Below are 19179 nucleotides of genomic sequence, written 5' to 3' on the forward strand. Positions count from 1 at the left end.
GAACAGTGACACGGGGAAACCACAGAGAAAACCCATGTCGATACATATATATATATATATATATATATATATATATATATATATATATATATATATATATATATATATATATATATATATATATATATATATATATAAATGAATCGATTATAAAAATATATTACTTATTATAGAAATACAATTTCCAATTTACGATGAATATTTAAAAGTTATCTTAATATTTCCTTAATTATTCATGTAACAACCGTGCCATTGTTATTTGAATTTTATAATTTTAAGTTTTCTTATTTTGTATTTATATTTTATTGCTTTTGGGAAATGTTGTTGTAGGATATCTAAATGGTTAAGGGAACCCCTTGAAAGGTTCAACATGTGTTTTCTTTTTATGTGTTTCCACAAAGGTCTAATTGTTAGGCGACACGTGTGGGTCATATTCGAGTGTATATTTTTTCGTTTTGAAGAGGTTTACAAGGATTTATTTATTTATTGTTTATTCCAAAAGAGTGTTACCCAAAATTTATGATCCATAAAGATTTCTTTTTGGACGTTGATTTAACCGGATGTTGTATTTGTTATTAACAACTATAGTTTTACATATTATCGGACAATTTAAATTCGCGCCTCCTGATTGCAGCGTCATCTTACGGATTCCGCTGATGACATTACAGCTGCAATCAAATAGCGCCACCTATCTGAATAAAAATTTTTTCGCAGATGCATTGGGAATTTTACTCCATCGGGATCCTGGGTTAATGGGATTATATCCTATCAAAAATCTTGGCTATCGAAATCTTGGTAATCGGAATTTAGGCTAACGGTTTCTATTTCATCGGGATTCTTGGTTATCGGAATTATATCCAATCGAAAATCTTGGCTATCGGAATCTTGGTAATCGGAATCTGGGCTATAGGAATTCCAGTCATCGGAACCTATGTTATCGGTTGTTTAAGTCATCACTTTCATGGCTATAGAGTTCTACCCTAGAGTTCTACCCCGTTCATCTTGGGTGCCATAACTTAGTCCTAATTCATACTTTTAATAATGTGATGTTTTCATCAAAATCGTGTTTATGAAACGTCTGAATTCATGAATGTGAGACTTTACTAATGTGAGGTTTTAAAAAAAATTGGTTTAATAAATGTGATGTTTTCAAAACGTATACTTTGAAAAATGTGATGTTTTCAATATGTAGACTTTAATAAACGTGAGACTTTTAAAATGTGAGGTTTATGAAAAAAACGGTTTAATAAATGTGACGTTTCAATATCGTGAGATTTTGCTAATGTGAGGTTTCATAAACGTGAGGTTTTAAACAAAAATCGAGCGGCAATATCGATTGAAGATGGAAACAATTTCAGTTGATATAGTAGATTTCATGTGATAAGAACTAAAAATTTTTCAAATTGACTTCCGGGCGGCAAATCACGCAGTCCAGTATGTTAATATAATTAAATAAATTTTTCAGTGAAAAAAAAAATAAAAAAATAGAGGCAGATTATTATTAAAATAATTAACAAATTAATTGTTAACTAATGAAAGAATGGCCGTTTTTTTTTTTCTTTTAAATTAATACCTGGTTTCTGTATTTTTTCTGGTTTAAATAAATTAATTCATTGTTCTAAAATTAATATAAATAAATTAATTAAATCAAACGCATATCATTTTAATCAATAAATTTATTACAACGTTTATTTAAAGAATGTACCCTTGATTGGAGGTTTCCAGAAACATATTAATAACTTACGTTTGGGAAGTTAATTATGGTTGTCATCGTAAAGGGCACGATGCACCGCACTGAGACTTTGTTGTACATTGCTAGTACTTCCCTGATCTTCTTGATCCAGAAACAGATCGTACAGCAGGAGCAGTTAGATTGTTCTTCCACTAAGAATTGACCAAAAGACACTTCATAGGGTGACCATCAAGCTGCCGGTTGTAGTATTAATAAGTCCCCATGACCTTAGTAGCGTCTTTCTGGGTCACGTAGATGCGGTATACCGGGTCGACTTTTGCGGTACCGGGTCGAACTAACATCGAGATCAGGAGTTCTCCGACATCTCCAAACAACTCTTTAATGTCCTCTTACGTGACGTTGGCCTGAAGGTTGCTGACGATAATTCTGTACCCGGTGTTCGGGAAGCTCTTGCGAGAGTTTAGCTCGGGTCTGGACTTCATGCTGTCCAACCTGGATTTTACTCCCGGCTACCGGGTGCTTCGGTATTATTTGTCTTCGTTCTCCAGGTCGTCCTCGTTGATATGGTCCATGACTTGCTTTCAAATCTCCAGCAGTCCTCGTCGTGATACATGGGCTCTAGTTTCTGCAGGAATTGGGGAACGCGTGCCACCACTTTTAGCTGCCTGGGGCGGTCCAGGTCCGCGGTCTTCCGCACAGATCTGCTTACAGAGCTTGGAGGCGCTAACGTTATTTTTGTTCGACCAGTTCTTGACGGAAGATAGCGCGTTCTCCATTCCGAAAATTCACGACAGCGGCGGAGGTGGCTGCGTACTCGTTTCTGACTGTTTGTCTTAGAGGAACTTGGAGATCCATCGAATAGTCATCTTGGAAAACGGGTTCCTCCGGATAGTCGACAAGAGGCCGGTATAATTGAAAGTCCTTTCACATTCAGCCGGCATCTGCTGTCCCCCAGATGATGGCTGTCCCCAGATGGTGGCTGTCCCCAGATGGTTCATGAGCATCACATGCCAAGTCTCATGTCTCGGGCCCAGTCCAGCTCCAGGTAACGGGTACCCCTAATATATATTTTTAGTTACATATAAAAAAAAAATAAATAAATACATAAATAAATATATAACTAAATAAATAAATAAACAAATAGATAAATGAATAGCTACTTTGATATTGTGTATCCTAAATAATTATTGATATTATTTTGTTATAAATTGATTTTGCAAATTGGGTTTTTATTTTTATTTTTAAATAAGTTTTTATTTTTTTACTTGTTAATAATTAATTTCATTAGACCTTTACAGTTTATTCGATAAGTATAATTACTTTAATGTTAATATGCATCCATAGATTTTTTTTTAATTGAAAAATTAATTTAACAATTAACATACTGGACTGCGTGATTTGCCGCCCGGAAGTCAATTTGAAAAATTTTTAGTTCTTATCACATGAAATCTACTATATCAACTGAAATTGTTTCCATCTTCAATCGATATTGCCGCTCGATTTTTGTTTAAAACCTCACGTTTATGAAACCTCACATTAGCAAAATCTCACGATATTGAAACGTCACATTTATTAAACCGTTTTTTTCATAAACCTCACATTTTAAAAGTCTCACGTTTATTAAAGTCTACATATTGAAAACATCACATTTTTCAAAGTATACGTTTTGAAAATATCACATTTATTAAACCAATTTTTTTTAAAACCTCACATTAGTAAAGTCTCACATTCATGAATTCAGACGTTTCATAAACACGATTTTGATGAAAACATCACATTATTAAAAGTATGAATTAGGACTAAGTTATGGCACCCTTCATCTTAAACTTTCACAGTATGTACTTTGTCGATAACAAATTTGATAAATTGCTTAAATTAAAGCCTATATTCACTATATTACGAGTTTTTTTGATCATGTGACATTTGTTCAAATACTTAGACTATATGTAAATAATTATTCACCGAGATCTGAAAATTAAGAACAATTGGATGGATTTAATTTTTGAATGCATAAAAAATTTATTAGATAAAAAAAAATGCATACTTACAAAAACGAAACTTCATCTTTACAATTGCTAATAAATTAATCAGCTATAATTTTTCGACGTCTCATTGTACTGCTAAGGGTTTTTTGATAAATCAATCAGCAGATTTTTCTATAATAGGTACTCCAAACGAGGGAGGGACAAAATGCAGAAGGTATAAGGAACTTTTGAATTGTAAGGTTGGTGAACCTGCTGTACTAAAGATATCCTATAGAGAATCATAAAGGGGCGTTTATGATGGTGAAAAATGTTAAGCAGTGCTACCTACTAGCGACTAAGCTTATTGCTAAAAAAATAGATAAAACAGGCCGTTCTAATTGATGTAGCATTAATCTAATAGATGGCGCATACATGGGCATTTTTGCCTTAAATAATTTTTCATAGCATTACAGGGCTCATAGTGAACGTATATGTTTTACATTCATAATGCAGCTAATAAGTGCTCTATTCACGGAGCTTAGATAGAAGGAGCTCGAACGGCATAGGTCATTTGGTATAAAATGTGTCCTCAAAAACAGCAGCAAATAACATGTACCTATTTTCACCACCAGAGTAGCGCAACGATCACTACAATCTCTGTGACGTCACAAAAGCCGTTAAGATTTTATGAAGTATGTAAACATAAACAAATGTAAAATTAAGTTTGCTTGGACAGTGCTGTTAAAGTGTGAAAATAATTGATAAAATAATTTAAGAAAATGGTCAAAAAGTGTTCAGTTAAAAATTGCTTAAGTGGCTCAACTGCTGAAAGAAAACGAAACGTTGAATTAAACCGTCGTCAAACGACTTTATTTCAAGTACCCAAGGTAATATAACCAATAAGTTCAATCCATTTTATTATAAGTTAATAATATATAATTTAAATTAAGTAATAATAAGAGTTAATTAATTTATATTCTGTGATTTTTCAATAAAGAGTCGAGTTTTATTTTGTAATCACTAGTTTATAAAATCAAAAATTACGGGAATTATAATCAATAATTAATAGAATGAAAGTTGAGGATAAATAAGATATAAAATTTTTAAAAGTTATAATTGATTAAAGACATCACAGTTATTTATTTATTTAAATTTTTTTTTTTTTTTCAAACAAATTTCTATGAGTGTGGCTATTAGCATTTACCCGTGCTAGCATTTTTCCCCTGTTTTTGCTAACACTTCAAACTTTAAAGTATAAAAAAAAAAAGAGAAATTGCACATTTTTTTGATTCAGCGTAATAGATGCGTACTAATATCTGAATAATCGTTGGAAATATAATTTTTTTCTTAAATTAGTGTCCTGATGCATTAAAAAATTGGAACTTGGCATTGTCACAACATCTTCTTCATAAAAACTTTGTCTGTGAATTGCATTTTAAAGATGATGATATCATTAGAACATTTGACAGAATAAACTTGCCAAATGGTGAGGTTTTTGATTTACCAAAAGAAAGATTCCACTTAAAGCCAGGTGCAATTCCTGTACAGGCAAATATGATCGTAGACCACCATGATGCACGTGTATTAGATTCTTCAAATACAAATCCTTTACCTATGCAAATAGTTTCGGAGGAAGTGGTTATAAACGAAGAACTTGATACTGGCTGTTCTGCCGGAAAACATATGGAAGAGAACAGCAACATAAGTGACAATTTTTCCGATTGTCGCCAACAAATGTATAGTTCAAGTATCGTAAATGAAATAATTGAAGATACAACAAGTCATACTGGAGATCTTGAGTTGGAATGGCAAATATTATGCGAAGAAAATTATCGTCCTGCAGCTTTTGATGACAATCCTGGAACGTTTTCGTTAACTACAATATTGCAAGCACTGAAAGATCAAGGTTTACCACAAAATTGGTGTTGGTCAAAACAATCAGAACCACAAAAACTTTTAATTCTATATTACATAGATAGTTTTTTGAAAAACTAAAATTAGAAGTTAAAATTAGTAATAATCTAATTATTCAGGTACTTAGACTTTAGTATATTATCGGCCGGAAATATAAATTTTATCTTTCAATTTTTATCATTTATTATTTAGATAACTGTTATGGAAACAGGGGTGACTGTTAATTACAATTATTCATTAACATCAGTAATACATTTTTTTAATATGCTCCAAGAAATTGAAAAATCGCAGTTTTGCAGTGGTGCTGGAGTGAACAACGGAAGGTTTTTATTATCTTCATTTCCTTGTGAAGTAATGAATAAAATGAATTACGAATTTTATCTTTTTTGTAGGTGTTCAACCAGGTGTGATGGTATTTTACAATCACCCGAAAAATATAAAAGATTTATGAAAATGAATCGATGTTTCAGTTGTCGATCCTTACGAAAAAGATTGTTAATGTCGTCAAAACGAAAAACAACGATATAACGAAACGTTACATTACGATTAAACGTAAACTGCATGTAAAACAAAAAATTTACATCGTCTGAAGAAAAAGGTAATATTGGTTTTATAATGTAATTGCTGTTATACTATTTGTTGTTCTACAGAATCATCAATTGAAGGAAAAGATGGAACAATTAAAACACCAGTGTGCTGTAATCAAAGATAGTGTTATTGAAGAAGAAATCGCGGATCTCCCAGAAGCCCAAAAACAAGCAGTTCGTGCTTGTTTTCAAGCTGCTAAAGTCAAAAATTCGAAACAACGACGTTATACTATTGAGTGGGTATATGAGTGTCTAATGATTAGAATTAAAGGTCCTGCGGTTTATGATAAATTGCGTGAACGTCAAATATTACCATTACCTTGTAAGGACACACTAAACAGATACATAAACAAATTAGATAGCGCTTTTGGTTTTCCGAAAGCTATATTTGACACTCTCCGTTTGAAGGCATCGCGAATGGAAAGTTATGACAAAAGGGGTATAATTTATTTTACGTGACACGTGGTAAACTTTGCGATACTAACAATTTTTCTACAGTTGGTTACTAACAATCAATGCAAAGACAATATAACAATTGCTTCTTCGAAACATTACGTTAAACTATACGTGAATATGAGCTGTTGAGCTTTATTAGCGTTATAAATTATCCACTTTTATTTCTATTATTTTTCAAAAAGCATTTGTTACAGTAATACAATTATGACATACACAACAATGATACACATTGTGTCATTTTTACATTTACAAAGAAATTGCGTAGTACTAAATTTCGAATAATTTACATAGGCTTAATATCATTTTTGCTAATATGCTTATTAATACGTAGATAATGCATTATTAACATAGCTTAATTAGAAATAAATTACTTTTGCTTACAATTTTTTAATACAAGTACTCCAAGCATTTTATTACACTAACTTTCATCTTCGTGTTTTCGCAGGTACCTTATTAATTGACGAAATCGCTTTAAGCGAAGCTGTAAAATTAAATACTAAAACTATGGAGTTTAATGGCTTCGTCAATTTAGGCAGTTACACGCCACAAAACTTAATAAACGAGAGAGCTGATCATGCACTAGTTTTTATGTACCAACCCTTCCGTGATACATGGGTCCAAGTGTTGGGATATTTTTAAGCAAAAGTGCAGTGACGAAAGACGTTCTGCATAAATTAATCATAGACTGCATCATCCAGTTAGAGAAAGCTGGAATGCAAGTAGATGTTGTCACCTCGGATGGTGCTCAGTGGAACCGCGGAGCGTGGAAAATTTTGGTATCGAAGACCAAAAATTCAGTTGTACGCATCCTTATGATACATCTAGACAACTATGGTTTATGTCAGACTTTCCTCATTTGCTGAAGTGTTTCCGAACCAAAATTCTTGAGGACCTTCGTTTTGGGTAAGAAGTCAAATATATATGTTTATAATTTTGTAAATAGTATGTAAATTGACGATGCGTAATATTTAGTAAGAAAAATATCATGTTTGGTATGAAAAATTGTTCTCATTACGGTAATTAAATAGCTTAATACATTTTTAGACCCCTGATGGGATTGTGAAAAAATCCATTGGGAAGTTTTATTGCAACACGAGCTTCAGTATAGACCTAACTTGAAAGTTTCGTACAAATTAACACCTGAACATATACACCCCGAAGGATATCAAAAAATGAATGTTCGTTTAGCGGAAGAAGTAAGTAAACTTTAATCTTTAATCTTTAACTTTTTATCTGATTCTTTTATTTTCATGAAAAATTAATATTAGTTGAAACAGTTGCCTTGTAAAATACAGATTCCGCCATTGGTCTCTTTATTCATTCATTGGTAGTTCAGCTTTTTCATAATTATCGCGAATTTGGTATTCCATTTACGTTCACTATACTAACTTAATAATAATTTCGGAAGAAAACTAAGAGGCCGGAAATGCCTATTTTTTTTTTCTTCGGATTTGAATATATAAATTCGTATAATATTTGTTTTTTAAATCAATCAGACCGTCTATTCAGCGTGAAAACAAGAATATGCGGTTTGGTCATTCTTTAAATTGCAATAATCTCGCATTAGGGATAGTTAATCAATTTCAAATTTAAAGGGTTAGTGCATTTCAATATCCTTATTAAGTATACAAAAGTTTAGAATTTTCCGACATTACTATTTCCGAAGAACGACTACCTCACTGAAAAAATCAAAATTTAATTTCAACAGAAATTGCAATTTTTATTCTTTTAGTTATTCTCTAAACCATTAAGAGTTGCTATGATGACTTGGCAAAACGATTGCACCGAACTGCAAGATAGTGGACCCACTATCAAATTTATGGAAAGAGTAGATAATTTGATAAAGGCGATGAGTTCTCGCACTCCTGAATCTGCTTTACGTTCTAATGACGAATGTCCAATGAGACAGGTATTGTATTATTTTCAATAAAGTAGAAATAATTGATTATTTCAGTTAAAGACCAAGTGGAAATGAAATCGGTATATCACAGCTAACGGCGCATAAAACGAATATCAATACCTTCGAAAGTTTTTTTCTCCATCACAATATTTATCAGAAGGAGTAAGTAAACAATATAAAATTGAAGAGAGAGAGGAGAGTCACACTTCTACACACATCTATTCACAGTTCAGATACTCCATGTTCTTCATTCGGCAATAACAATAACAAATAATAACAAACAATTTTGTAGTATGTTGATTCCCAATATTTAGTAAAAAAATAATTAATATTTTATGCATCATACATCTTTTACTAAATCTAAGACAAAACATTTCTTATAATTTGAGTTAGTAATGCTTTGCCGCTCTGTTTTCTTATGTATTGTTATGAATTTCATTTTTCGTTATGAATTTAAAATTAATAATCACATGTACATATGTAATAACCATTCACTTCAAATTATTTCATTGCATGAACATTTTCCAATTCACCAACACTTCTTGATATAGTTCTATTTTTACGCTGTAGATTATCAAAGAATTTGACAAATATTTGAGAGAATGGGAAGCTGAAGCTGTTGATAACAAAAACAAATGTCGCAAGAAGAAAAATCAAAATGTAGAAAGTGATGACAGTATTGAAAAACATTTTTTTCTCGCTATTACCAAAAGCACGCTAACAGGATTGAAGATTACTTTAGGAGGGACACTTGAACTATTGGATTTTTTGACTGAAAAATGTAATTTTGACTATTTAATGACTGCCCGTCTTAATCAAGACAAGTTAGAAGTAAGTACAATGAAGATTTAATTGTATACAGTCACTTCTCGAAATATCATACTCTCATAGAGTCTCCCTGGTTTAAAAAACTGATTGAAAAGAATTGAAAAGTGATCACTCCATGCAAACTGTATATCTATATATACAATCAAAAGAATTAAAATTATTGAAAAAAATTTGAATTTCATCATTTTTAATTCTTTTCAATCAATATTTTTAAACGGCTCTATAGCTTTCATAAATTTTTTAAATTTCTCATTTGTTCATACTTTATAGCAATTTTTTGGGATCGTAAGGAGTGCTTGTGGGTGTAATGAACATCCAGATCCTATCATATTTGGACAAGTATTCAGATTACTCTGCTCCTATTCTTTAGTTACGCCACCAAAAGGATCAAATGTAACTGCCGTTGAACTTTTGCAATCATTGATGGAGACAAAAGAATCACTGATGCTAATTCAAGATAAAAAATCAAAGTGGCTACAGAAATTAGATTCTATAATTGACAATGGATTTATTGAAGAAGACGATATTTACCGAAGAAAAAGCGTCGCAGTGAGTCATTTTGAGAATTTAGTTGATACGAGTGAAGATGACACTGACGTCACGTCTGCCACCAATGATTCATCAAAGTCAAGGACTATGAATTTTCTTGAAAAAAGGAGTGTAGCTAAAAACCTTTTGAGAGTTTAGTTGACTCTAGTGAAGATGAAAACAATAATGTTAATTTGGATTCTGCTATTGCTGATGGATTACAGGCTAATGATCCTCATGAACATCATGACTACGATGTTGTTAGTACAAGCGAGTTTGTTGTGTCGTATATTGCTGGTTACGTTGCCAGAAAAATGCAGCGATTTTCTCGGTGTCATCTTTGCTTGGCGAGTCTAGAGTCTGATAAATCTTCTCATAGAGATCGAGTCATTGATCTAATGAGTGAACAATGTATACGTCCAAGTAATAATCTATATTCTTTGATCCAGCAATTGGAAAATATTGTATTGACTGTTGTTGGGACAAAGACAGTTAGGTTTGATACGATGAATTGTATTTTAGATAAAGTCGCAGAAGAAAAATCACTACCTTTCGTTGGTTGCCAAGAACATCAATTCACGTTGATGAAAAAATATTAAATTACTTTATAACTATTAGAGGTCATTTCTTAGCTAATCATATTAATAAGAATTATAAGCAAAAAAGTATTAAAAATAAAAAATTACGTAAAATTTCAAAATTAGTATAAGTTGTGCTTATCGGAGTTTTAAAAGATTTTTACAAATGTTCGTCAAACTTAACAATTTTATAATGATAACTTTTATAGTTATTAATTATTTTTATGCAGAGTTTTTATGTAAAAAAAAAAAAACATTTAAGTAACAATATATATTTTTTAATAGATGTTTACGTTTATTATTTGATTTTTTATCTTTATAGAAATTATTTTTTTCATACTTCACTTCTATGCCTGCTAATTATAAACAGACCAAGGAATTCATCGTTAATACTATTTTTGGTATTTTATAATTATAAGGCTTCTTTTAGAAAATAAATTTAATAATTTTAAATCTATTCAACAGGTCCTTCTCTTAATATGTTCAGTTTTTTATATGAAATAATTTATTATTTACTCAAAAATTTTAAAATAATTAAGTCATTATAAAAGTAACAATTTAGTTAAAAAATTAAATGTGCCGTTAACTTGTTATTTCAATATTATTTTCGAATTCTTAATTATTTATTGGAAAATCTGTAAACATTGGAGTTGTAGGTTAAGTATAGCTTACTCCTCGTTATACTTATACTCTTAACCGCTAAATTCAAAAACTGGATTGCAGCAGTAGCAGCGCACTCTGTAATGAAACTTTATTTTCTCTACTTTTCGTGGACACTTCTGATACTATACGTTCGAGCTCCTTCTATCTAAGCTCCGTGGCTCTATTGCTCGAGGAATATTATACTCCAATAAATGATTTTACTAATTGTGAAATAAAATATATATCATTTATTTACAGAATTTAGAAATAATTGTGCAATAAATAATTTAACAGTGGTTTAACAGTAGTGTGAAAAAAATATTTATGAATAAAATTGGAGTGCAAAAATTGCAATAATAATAATAATAACACAAATACAAATAATACAAATTATACTAGTAATAATAATAATAATAATGATAATAGTAACAATATGAAATAAATAAATAAATAAATAATAATAATAATAATAACAATAGTCAACAGGTTACCGAAATCGGTGATGAAGAAAATATTATTTATTAATATTTTTACAAACATATAAAATAATGTAATTATGAAATTTTAAAATATCCTTTTGTGATGTTTAAAGTGTACAATTTTATGAACATTAAAGGAGATTTCAATAAAATTTCTTTAATTAGATTTTTCAAAGACCTTTCCTATTTGCAAGTAAAAAGTGGGTGTATAAATTAAATAATTTACAACAAATAATGCTCCAATAGTTACAATCTACAATAAACACGTGTTTTCTATTAAGGTAAGAATAATTAATCTAAATTGAGCTTTTTTATAAAGTAAAAAAATTACAAAAATTACTATTGACAAAAAAGATAAAAGTTTTTAGACTATGTAAAATAAACCACAAGGCAAGGTCGGCCCGATAATCTAGTAAAAGAAATATAAATATGGTCGATACTCTGCAAAGATTTTGAAAAAGAGTAAGAGCAGGTACATAAATCTAGTGAACCCATCTACACATAAGAACTTTAATTCGTTGTTTCATTAAAGATAAAATATAGTTGGCTTGGTACTTTTTATTAAAAGTAAAAATATTAATAACTACCGCGGTCCACCTTGCCACAGATAGCTCGAAATAATATATAATAAATTCAATATTATCAATCAGCTGCTGAGTATGTGTTACAAATAAAGGCGTATGAATATTATTCCACGAATTTATAAGCAAAAATAAAACGATGTAACTCATTGAAAATTAAATTTTACCGGTATCCAGCAGAGTACTCAATAAGACTACAAGTCGAGCAATCTCTTGACACGGATGGCACGAAATGTCATTGTGAAAATCAAATTTAATAGATACAATCCCGAGTATTTGTTATAATTAAAAGCGTGTGAATTATATCCCCCCAACTGAGAAGCACAATTAGCACGAGAAACTCATTAAAAATTGAATTTTACTAATATTCAGCCGAGTGATCATTAAAATTAAAAGTTCGGCAATCTCTTGGCACGGATGGCACAGGATTTCGCATCGAAAATTTAATTTAATGAATAGAAATCGAGTATTTGTTATAAATAAAGCTGTGTGTATTATATTCCGCCAACTTTTTAGGAACCAATAACCCAGAGTGAAATTGAAAATTAAATTTTACTTATATAAAGCTGAAGGTTCAATTTAATTACAAGTCAGACAAGCTCTTGGCACGGATGGCAGAGAATTTTATATCGAATATTTTATTTAACAAATTAAATTCCGGATATTTGCTATAAATAAAGCTGTGTAAATTATTTTCCACCAATTTACAAGCACCAATAGCCCAGAGTGGAATTGAAAATTAAATTTTACTGATACACAGTCGAGTGCTCAATAGAATTACAAGTCAGAGAATCTCTTGGCACTGATAGCAGGGAATTTTATATCAAAAATTTTATTTAACAAATAAAATTCCGAATATTTGTTATAAATAAAGCTGTGTAAATTATTTTCCAACAATTTACAAGCACCAATAGCCCCAAGTGGAATTGAAAATTAAATTTGACTTATATTAAGCCAGAGGTTCAATTTAATTACAAGTCAGACACGCTTTTGGCACGGATGGCAGGGAATTTTATATCAAAAATGAAAGTTTTTAAATAAAATGTCGAGTAGTCGCTATATATATACACGGGTATGAATTATATTGCACTTATTTATAACCACAATTTGCCTAGAATAAAACATCATTTACTTTGGATGTGTTGGTTTACATGATATCTATTATTTATTAAAATTACATATTATTGATGCCTCGATTGTTTAAGAAAATAAAAATAATTATGGTGAATAATTGATCGGAATGTCGTTGGCATGGATGGCACTGAATTGTCCATATCAAATGCCGTTTTGTTAACACCTGTTCACGTATATATTCGTAATTTTGCTAGTCAATTACTTACCTGTGTCGTCTTAGCTAATTTATTGCTCCAGAATTATTCATCACAAATTTATTGAAGTTCATAACTGCCTAATCATTTTAGTATAAATTTTTTCGAAAAAAATTTTTTTTTGAAAATTTTTTTTTTTTTGAATTTTTTTTTTTTTGAAAATTTAAGCACTTTTGGAACGAAAATGTGGAAAAAGCTCGAAAAACCATTTTTTTCTCATTTTTAAAAATTATGAGCTTTTCAGAGCAAAAACGTGATCCTTTAATTTTTCAAAAATTCGATCAAGTGAAACAAAAAAACGGCTGGCTGGATTAATTTGATTCTTTGTAGGGTTTTTGTGGACATATTGAACTGTAAAAGGCATACTTAACATTTAGTGGTTTCCTCAATATTTTCGATCCAGCGCTTGATTTTCCAAAAAACCACTAAAAGCCCTTTTTTTGTTGCATTTTCAAATTCATGTGACGGAAAGAAAAATTTTTTTCGAAAAACAATGGACAGTCGTTAAGGGAATTCATTCAAGTTCTTGAAACCCACCTTTAACTTTCTGTGCGATCATTGGTTGCTGAGATATCGATAATCAAAGACAAAAAGATCCTTTTCCATTTGAAGACCGATATCTCAGCGAGGAGTGGACGTATCAGGGTGTTTAAAAAAGAAATTAAAGCTAAATGAACAAAGTATCCGATCCTTATGGTGGTTAAGCTAAAAAAATTTTTCCACGCCCGTAGACAAAAAAAAAACTAAAAAAATTTTGAGAATTTTTTTGTTGCTGGTTTTTCTACGATTACTCAGAAACCGCGGAGGCTACAAAATTTTGAAGTTCTAATCCAAAAACTAGACACTTGGAGCTACAATTTACTTTTTTTTTATTTCCTGTACGACCATTTCTCTCAAAGTTACGGCCTGTTGAAAACTACCGACAAATTTGGAATTTTTTTTTGATCCCTTAATTTTTTCCAGTAGTGTATAATTATATATAAGTATATATAACTATATATAATTATACACGATTATATATGGAATTGTATATATGAGGTTATATATAATCATATATAATTATATATGACTATATATGGAGTAATATACAGCCATGCAGGATTATATATAGTTCCATATACAATTATATATAAATATATATAATTAGATATAATCATACATGATTATATATGGAATTGTATGAGGTCATATATAATTATATATGATCATACATGATTATACATGGAATTGTATATGAGATCATATATAATCATATATGACTATATATGGAGCAATATACAGTCTTGCAAGATTATATATAGTCCCATATATAATTATATATGCTTATGTATAATTACCATATATAAAAATTTTTTTTGGTAATCACAAAAAGTGTAAAATGATGTTCATAATTACGTTTAAATAATTCTGAAGTACAAAATTTGTTACATTTCCTATGAGATGTTTTGGTCTGCTCTGCTACTACCTAATAGTAAAATCATTATTTATTTTATTATTTAAATAAGTGTTATATTATAATGAGATTCGGTAAATTAAATAAATTATGAATTGTGACTATCCAAATATATTATAAAATCAATTTTTATATTATATTTATGATAAACTTATATGATACATTATGTAGATCATTGAATCATAAATATCTAAGACAGCAGCATAGCAGACAGAAACTTCAAGGGGCACGGAGATCACCAAAGTTAAGCAGCATTGAGCAGGGTTAATAGTTGGATGGGTGACCGCTGGTGTTATAACCGTAAAATTGTGTCTAAACATTGTTTTTTTGCATTTTAATTGGTTATAGAAAATTGCGTAGGACTATATTAAATACTCTATCCATAAAATTAACCCAATAATTAATTAGATGTAATTAATATATACTTAAATATTGTTATATATAATTATATATAAACATGCATAATTATATATGATTATATATAATTATATATGATTATATTTGGCCATTTTTCATATATAATCATATATAACCAATTTATATATAAATATATATAATTATATATAAATATTTTTCTCGGGTTACTACTGGCTTTTTCATTGTAAGTTTGTCGATGGTCTTGAGGGAACTCGGGCATGATTTTTGGGCATGAATTATTTTATCGCCACGTGGTTTTTTTTTTTTCTCCATCTCTTGGTGGAGCATGATTGCATTTTCCAGAAGGAGTTGTCGTTGCTTAAACGGTCCATCCCTACCGATAATCTGTAACAATAAAAATCGAAACTTATTAAATCGTTAATTGCAAAAATGACCACCATACATAAAATGGTCAAAGCAAAAACTTCGAAAATTATGAAAAGTGCTAGATAAAAACAATCGACATTTCTTTTAATTCGAAGTACATATAAATAACAGCGATATGTGGTCACAGGGAGAAGTTGCTCCATGACCAGAAAATGAAATAAAATGTAAATAAAAACTTCAGAGTAGCCCGAGATAAAATTTAATAAGACGAATAGTTTAAGAACAATAGAAAATATATAATTTCGTCAATCTTCTAGTAATAAATTCAATTTTATAAAGTCAACAATATTTGTTTGATTGAATGTGATAGTGAAGAAAATTATAAGAGTAATTTGAAAATAATTAACAAACACTACAATGTTAATCAAAACATTATAATATTAAGAATTCATCGAAAAAAAGATACTCTATGTTTGTTTCAGTTAAACCATTTAAAGAAATACAATTTTTGTATTAAAATATTCCGACATCATTGTAACTTACCATTGGTGCATGGTTATGATTCAAATGACACTCATTAACCTGCAGTGTCTTTTTATGAGGAGAAGTGCTAACTGATAATCTCGCAGGACACGTATCTCTGTAAATAATAAGTGAATTCCTTAAATGATTTTATATTTACCTTGCATAAGCTCATTCACACCAACAAAAGTAGTATACAATATCAAGAGTTAAAAATTGATAAATTTCAAGACTTTCATCTTTTGAAATGAAGCCAAAAATTCTGCATTTACGAGAAATTTCTGAAACTGAAACGAGCTTTTGATCTAGCAATTTACCGCTTGATTATTTATCATTTAAATCTATCAGAATGGTGTTTTAAAATTAAATTATTTTTCTCTTTAATGGGTTTTAAATTATTAACATCAGAAATAAAACAAAAGTTTAACTCGTTACTTCGAATAAAACTACAGATAAAGAACAAATAACAAAACCTCAAAATTTGAATCAAATACTTACGCTGAATCGAGCTCGTTCTTCTCACGAGTAGAGCATTTATACTTGATACGATCGTAAATCAAGTACGGATTGAAATCTACGTAAGACCTCTTCTTATAAATTTTGATTAATGAATCACTAGTGTGAACATTGAACTTGTTCTGCGTCGTCTCCTGGTAATTTAATAACCAACGGTTCAACATTTCATACGACGAAAATTTTTAGGGATGTCTTCAGCGTTTTCAGCCTTTTTTTGCAATAAATAATATTATTATTGACAATAAAACTATAAAAATGATAATAATAGACCGATACTATTTTGAAAATGCGAGAGTCTCAAAAATATTTGGTTCGCAGTAAAAGAAAATAAAGAAAGAGAGAGAAGATTATGACCTGAGGCGCAGCAGCGACGCCTAGTATAAAGAGCGCCTAAATCAAAGAGTTTTGGATAAAATTTTACTCTGGGTCATTTGTGCTTAAAAATTGGTGAAATATGATTAATACCCGTGTATTTAGAAGAAAAATTGAACATTTTATGAATAAAATTTCATTTTTGCAATAAAATACCGTGCCATCCGTGCCAAGAGCTTGTCTGATTTGTAATTTCATTAATACTCAATACATCTAATTTTTATTAAGTAACTCTGAACCATATTTGCTAATATATTGGTAAAAATAATTCACACGCTTTTATAATAGTAAATAATCAGAATTTTATTCATTACATTCAATTTGTAATATGCAATGTCGTGCCAGATAATTGCCAGAGTTGTATTGGTATTTAGTCCTCGGCTGGATACCAGTAAAATTCCATTTTCAATAAGTAACTCTAGGCAAATTGTGCTGAAGAATTGATAAAATATAACTCTGTTTAAAAATATTCATTAAAAAAATTAAAAAAATTCGCTGCAGTCAAATTATATATCGATAGATATATACTGAGCAATTGAAATCAATTGAAATTATTGAAAAAATTCAAATCTCATGATAGTGAATTTTTTCAATGAATATTTTTAAACAGGGAATTCACACACTTTTATTTACAGCAAATAATCGGCATTTAATTCATTAAACTAAATTTTTGATATAAAATTCCCTGCTATCAGTGCCAAGAGATTCTCTGACTTGTAATTCTATTGAGCACTCGACTGTGTATCAGTAAAATTTAATTTTCAATTCCACTCTGGGCTATTGGTGCTTGTAAATTGGTGGAAAATAATTTACACAGCTTTATTTATAGCAAATATCCGGAATTTAATTTGTTAAATAAAATATTCGATATAAAATTCTCTGCCATCCGTGCCAAGAGCTTGTCTGACTTGTAATTAAATTGAACCTTCAGCTTTATATAAGTAAAATTTAATTTTCAATTTCACTCTGGGCTATTGGTTCCTAAAAAGTTGGCGGAATATAATACACACAGCTTTATTTATAACAAATACTCGATTTCTATTCATTAAATTAAATTTTCGATGCGAAATCCTGTGCCATCCGTGCCAAGAGATTGCCGAACTTTTAATTTTAATGATCACTCGGCTGAATATTAGTAAAATTCAATTTTTAATGAGTTTCTCGTGCTAATTGTGCTTCTCAGTTGGGGGATATAATTCACACGCTTTTAATTATAACAAATACTCGGGATTGTATCTATTAAATTTGATTTTCACAATGACATTTCGTGCCATCCGTGTCAAGAGATTGCTCGACTTGTAGTCTTATTGAGTACTCTGCTGGATACCGGTAAAATTTAATTTTCAATGAGTTACATCGTTTTATTTTTGCTTATAAATTCGTGGAATAATATTCATACGCCTTTATTTGTAACACATACTCAGCAGCTGATTGATAATATTGAATTTATTATATATTATTTCGAGCTATCTGTGGCAAGGTGGACCGCGGTAGTTATTAATATTTTTACTTTTAATAAAAAGTACCAAGCCAACTATATTTTATCTTTAATGAAACAACGAATTAAAGTTCTTATGTGTAGATGGGTTCACTAGATTTATGTACCTGCTCTTACTCTTTTTCAAAATCTTTGCAGAGTATCGACCATATTTATATTTCTTTTACTAGATTATCGGGCCGACCTTGCCTTGTGGTTTATTTTACATAGTCTAAAAACTTTTATCTTTTTTTTGTCAATAGTAATTTTTGTAATTTTTTTACTTTATAAAAAAGCTCAATTTAGATTAATTATTCTTACCTTAATAGAAAACACGTGTTTATTGTAGATTGTAACTATTGGAGCATTATTTGTTGTAAATTATTTAATTTATACACCCACTTTTTTACTTGCAAATAGGAAAGGTCTTTGAAAAATCTAATTAAAGAAATTTTATTGAAATCTCCTTTAATGTTCATAAAATTGTATACTTTAAACATCACAAAAGGATATTTTAAAATTTCATAATTACATTATTTTATATGTTTGTAAAAAATATTAATAAATAATATTTTCTTCATCACCGATTTCGGTAACCTGTTGACTATTGTTATTAT

At 29.8% G+C, this 19179-nt stretch overlaps 3 protein-coding genes across 5 annotated transcripts; 2 read left to right on the forward strand and 1 right to left on the reverse strand.

Annotated features, from left to right (window-relative positions):
• The first annotated feature begins 6175 nt into the window (after positions 1–6175).
• LOC141534009 (uncharacterized) lies at positions 6176–7253 on the forward strand. The gene is made up of 2 exons (XM_074253150.1): positions 6176–6597; positions 7060–7253. Exons 1-2 carry the CDS (start codon positions 6243–6245, stop codon positions 7251–7253), a joined length of 549 nt encoding a protein of 182 aa, XP_074109251.1. The 5' UTR covers positions 6176–6242.
• A 405-nt stretch (positions 7254–7658) lies between these two features.
• Positions 7659–10455, forward strand: LOC141534376 (uncharacterized). 3 transcript variants are annotated; one of them, XR_012480407.1, is made up of 4 exons: positions 7659–7810; positions 8347–8676; positions 9085–9345; positions 9613–9664. XR_012480407.1 is itself a non-coding variant. In XM_074253700.1 (4 exons), the coding sequence occupies exons 3-4, from the start codon at positions 9313–9315 to the stop codon at positions 10027–10029; spliced, it is 450 nt and encodes a 149-aa protein (XP_074109801.1). In that variant the 5' UTR covers positions 7663–7810; positions 8347–8676; positions 9085–9312; the 3' UTR covers positions 10030–10455. The 3 variants fall into 3 exon arrangements, 2 of the variants coding, with proteins under 2 accessions (XP_074109801.1, XP_074109802.1); XM_074253700.1 differs by having other exon boundaries at positions 7663–7810; positions 9613–10455; XM_074253701.1 differs by lacking the exons at positions 7659–7810; positions 8347–8676 and adding an exon at positions 8702–8805 and having other exon boundaries at positions 9613–10455.
• Positions 10456–15468: 5013 nt separating this feature from the next.
• LOC141534010 (uncharacterized) lies at positions 15469–16891 on the reverse strand. The gene is made up of 3 exons (XM_074253151.1): positions 16696–16891; positions 16219–16315; positions 15469–15693 (listed from the first exon to the last, which is right to left on the reverse strand). The coding sequence occupies exons 1-3, from the start codon at positions 16875–16877 to the stop codon at positions 15469–15471; spliced, it is 504 nt and encodes a 167-aa protein (XP_074109252.1). The 5' UTR covers positions 16878–16891.
• Between the last annotated feature and the right edge of the window lie 2288 nt (positions 16892–19179).

The sequence above is a fragment of the Cotesia typhae genome, unplaced genomic scaffold (assembly GCF_013202065.1).
Source record: "Cotesia typhae breed Kobodo isofemale line unplaced genomic scaffold, CoteBio_Ctyphae scaffold_13, whole genome shotgun sequence".
In the NCBI taxonomy this organism is placed as follows: Eukaryota; Metazoa; Arthropoda; class Insecta; order Hymenoptera; family Braconidae; genus Cotesia; species Cotesia typhae.

Bases quoted from the DNA above. Each gene is read 5' to 3' on its own strand.
- LOC141534009 (XM_074253150.1), top strand. From the start codon at position 6,243: ATGGAACAATTAAAACACCAGTGTGCTGTAATCAAAGATAGTGTTATT. The intron at 6,598-7,059 runs GTATAATTTATT...GTGTTTTCGCAG, and splicing joins GGAAAGTTATGACAAAAGGG to GTACCTTATTAATTGACGAA.
- LOC141534376 (XM_074253700.1), top strand. From the start codon at position 9,313: ATGACTGCCCGTCTTAATCAAGACAAGTTAGAA. The intron at 9,346-9,612 runs GTAAGTACAATG...CATACTTTATAG, and splicing joins TTAATCAAGACAAGTTAGAA to CAATTTTTTGGGATCGTAAG.
- LOC141534010 (XM_074253151.1), bottom strand. From the start codon at position 16,877: ATGTTGAACCGTTGGTTATTAAATTACCAGGAGACGACGCAGAACAAG. The intron at 16,316-16,695 runs GTAAGTATTTGA...TATTATTTACAG, and splicing joins AAGAACGAGCTCGATTCAGC to AGATACGTGTCCTGCGAGAT. The intron at 15,694-16,218 runs GTAAGTTACAAT...TTATTGTTACAG, and splicing joins ATCATAACCATGCACCAATG to ATTATCGGTAGGGATGGACC.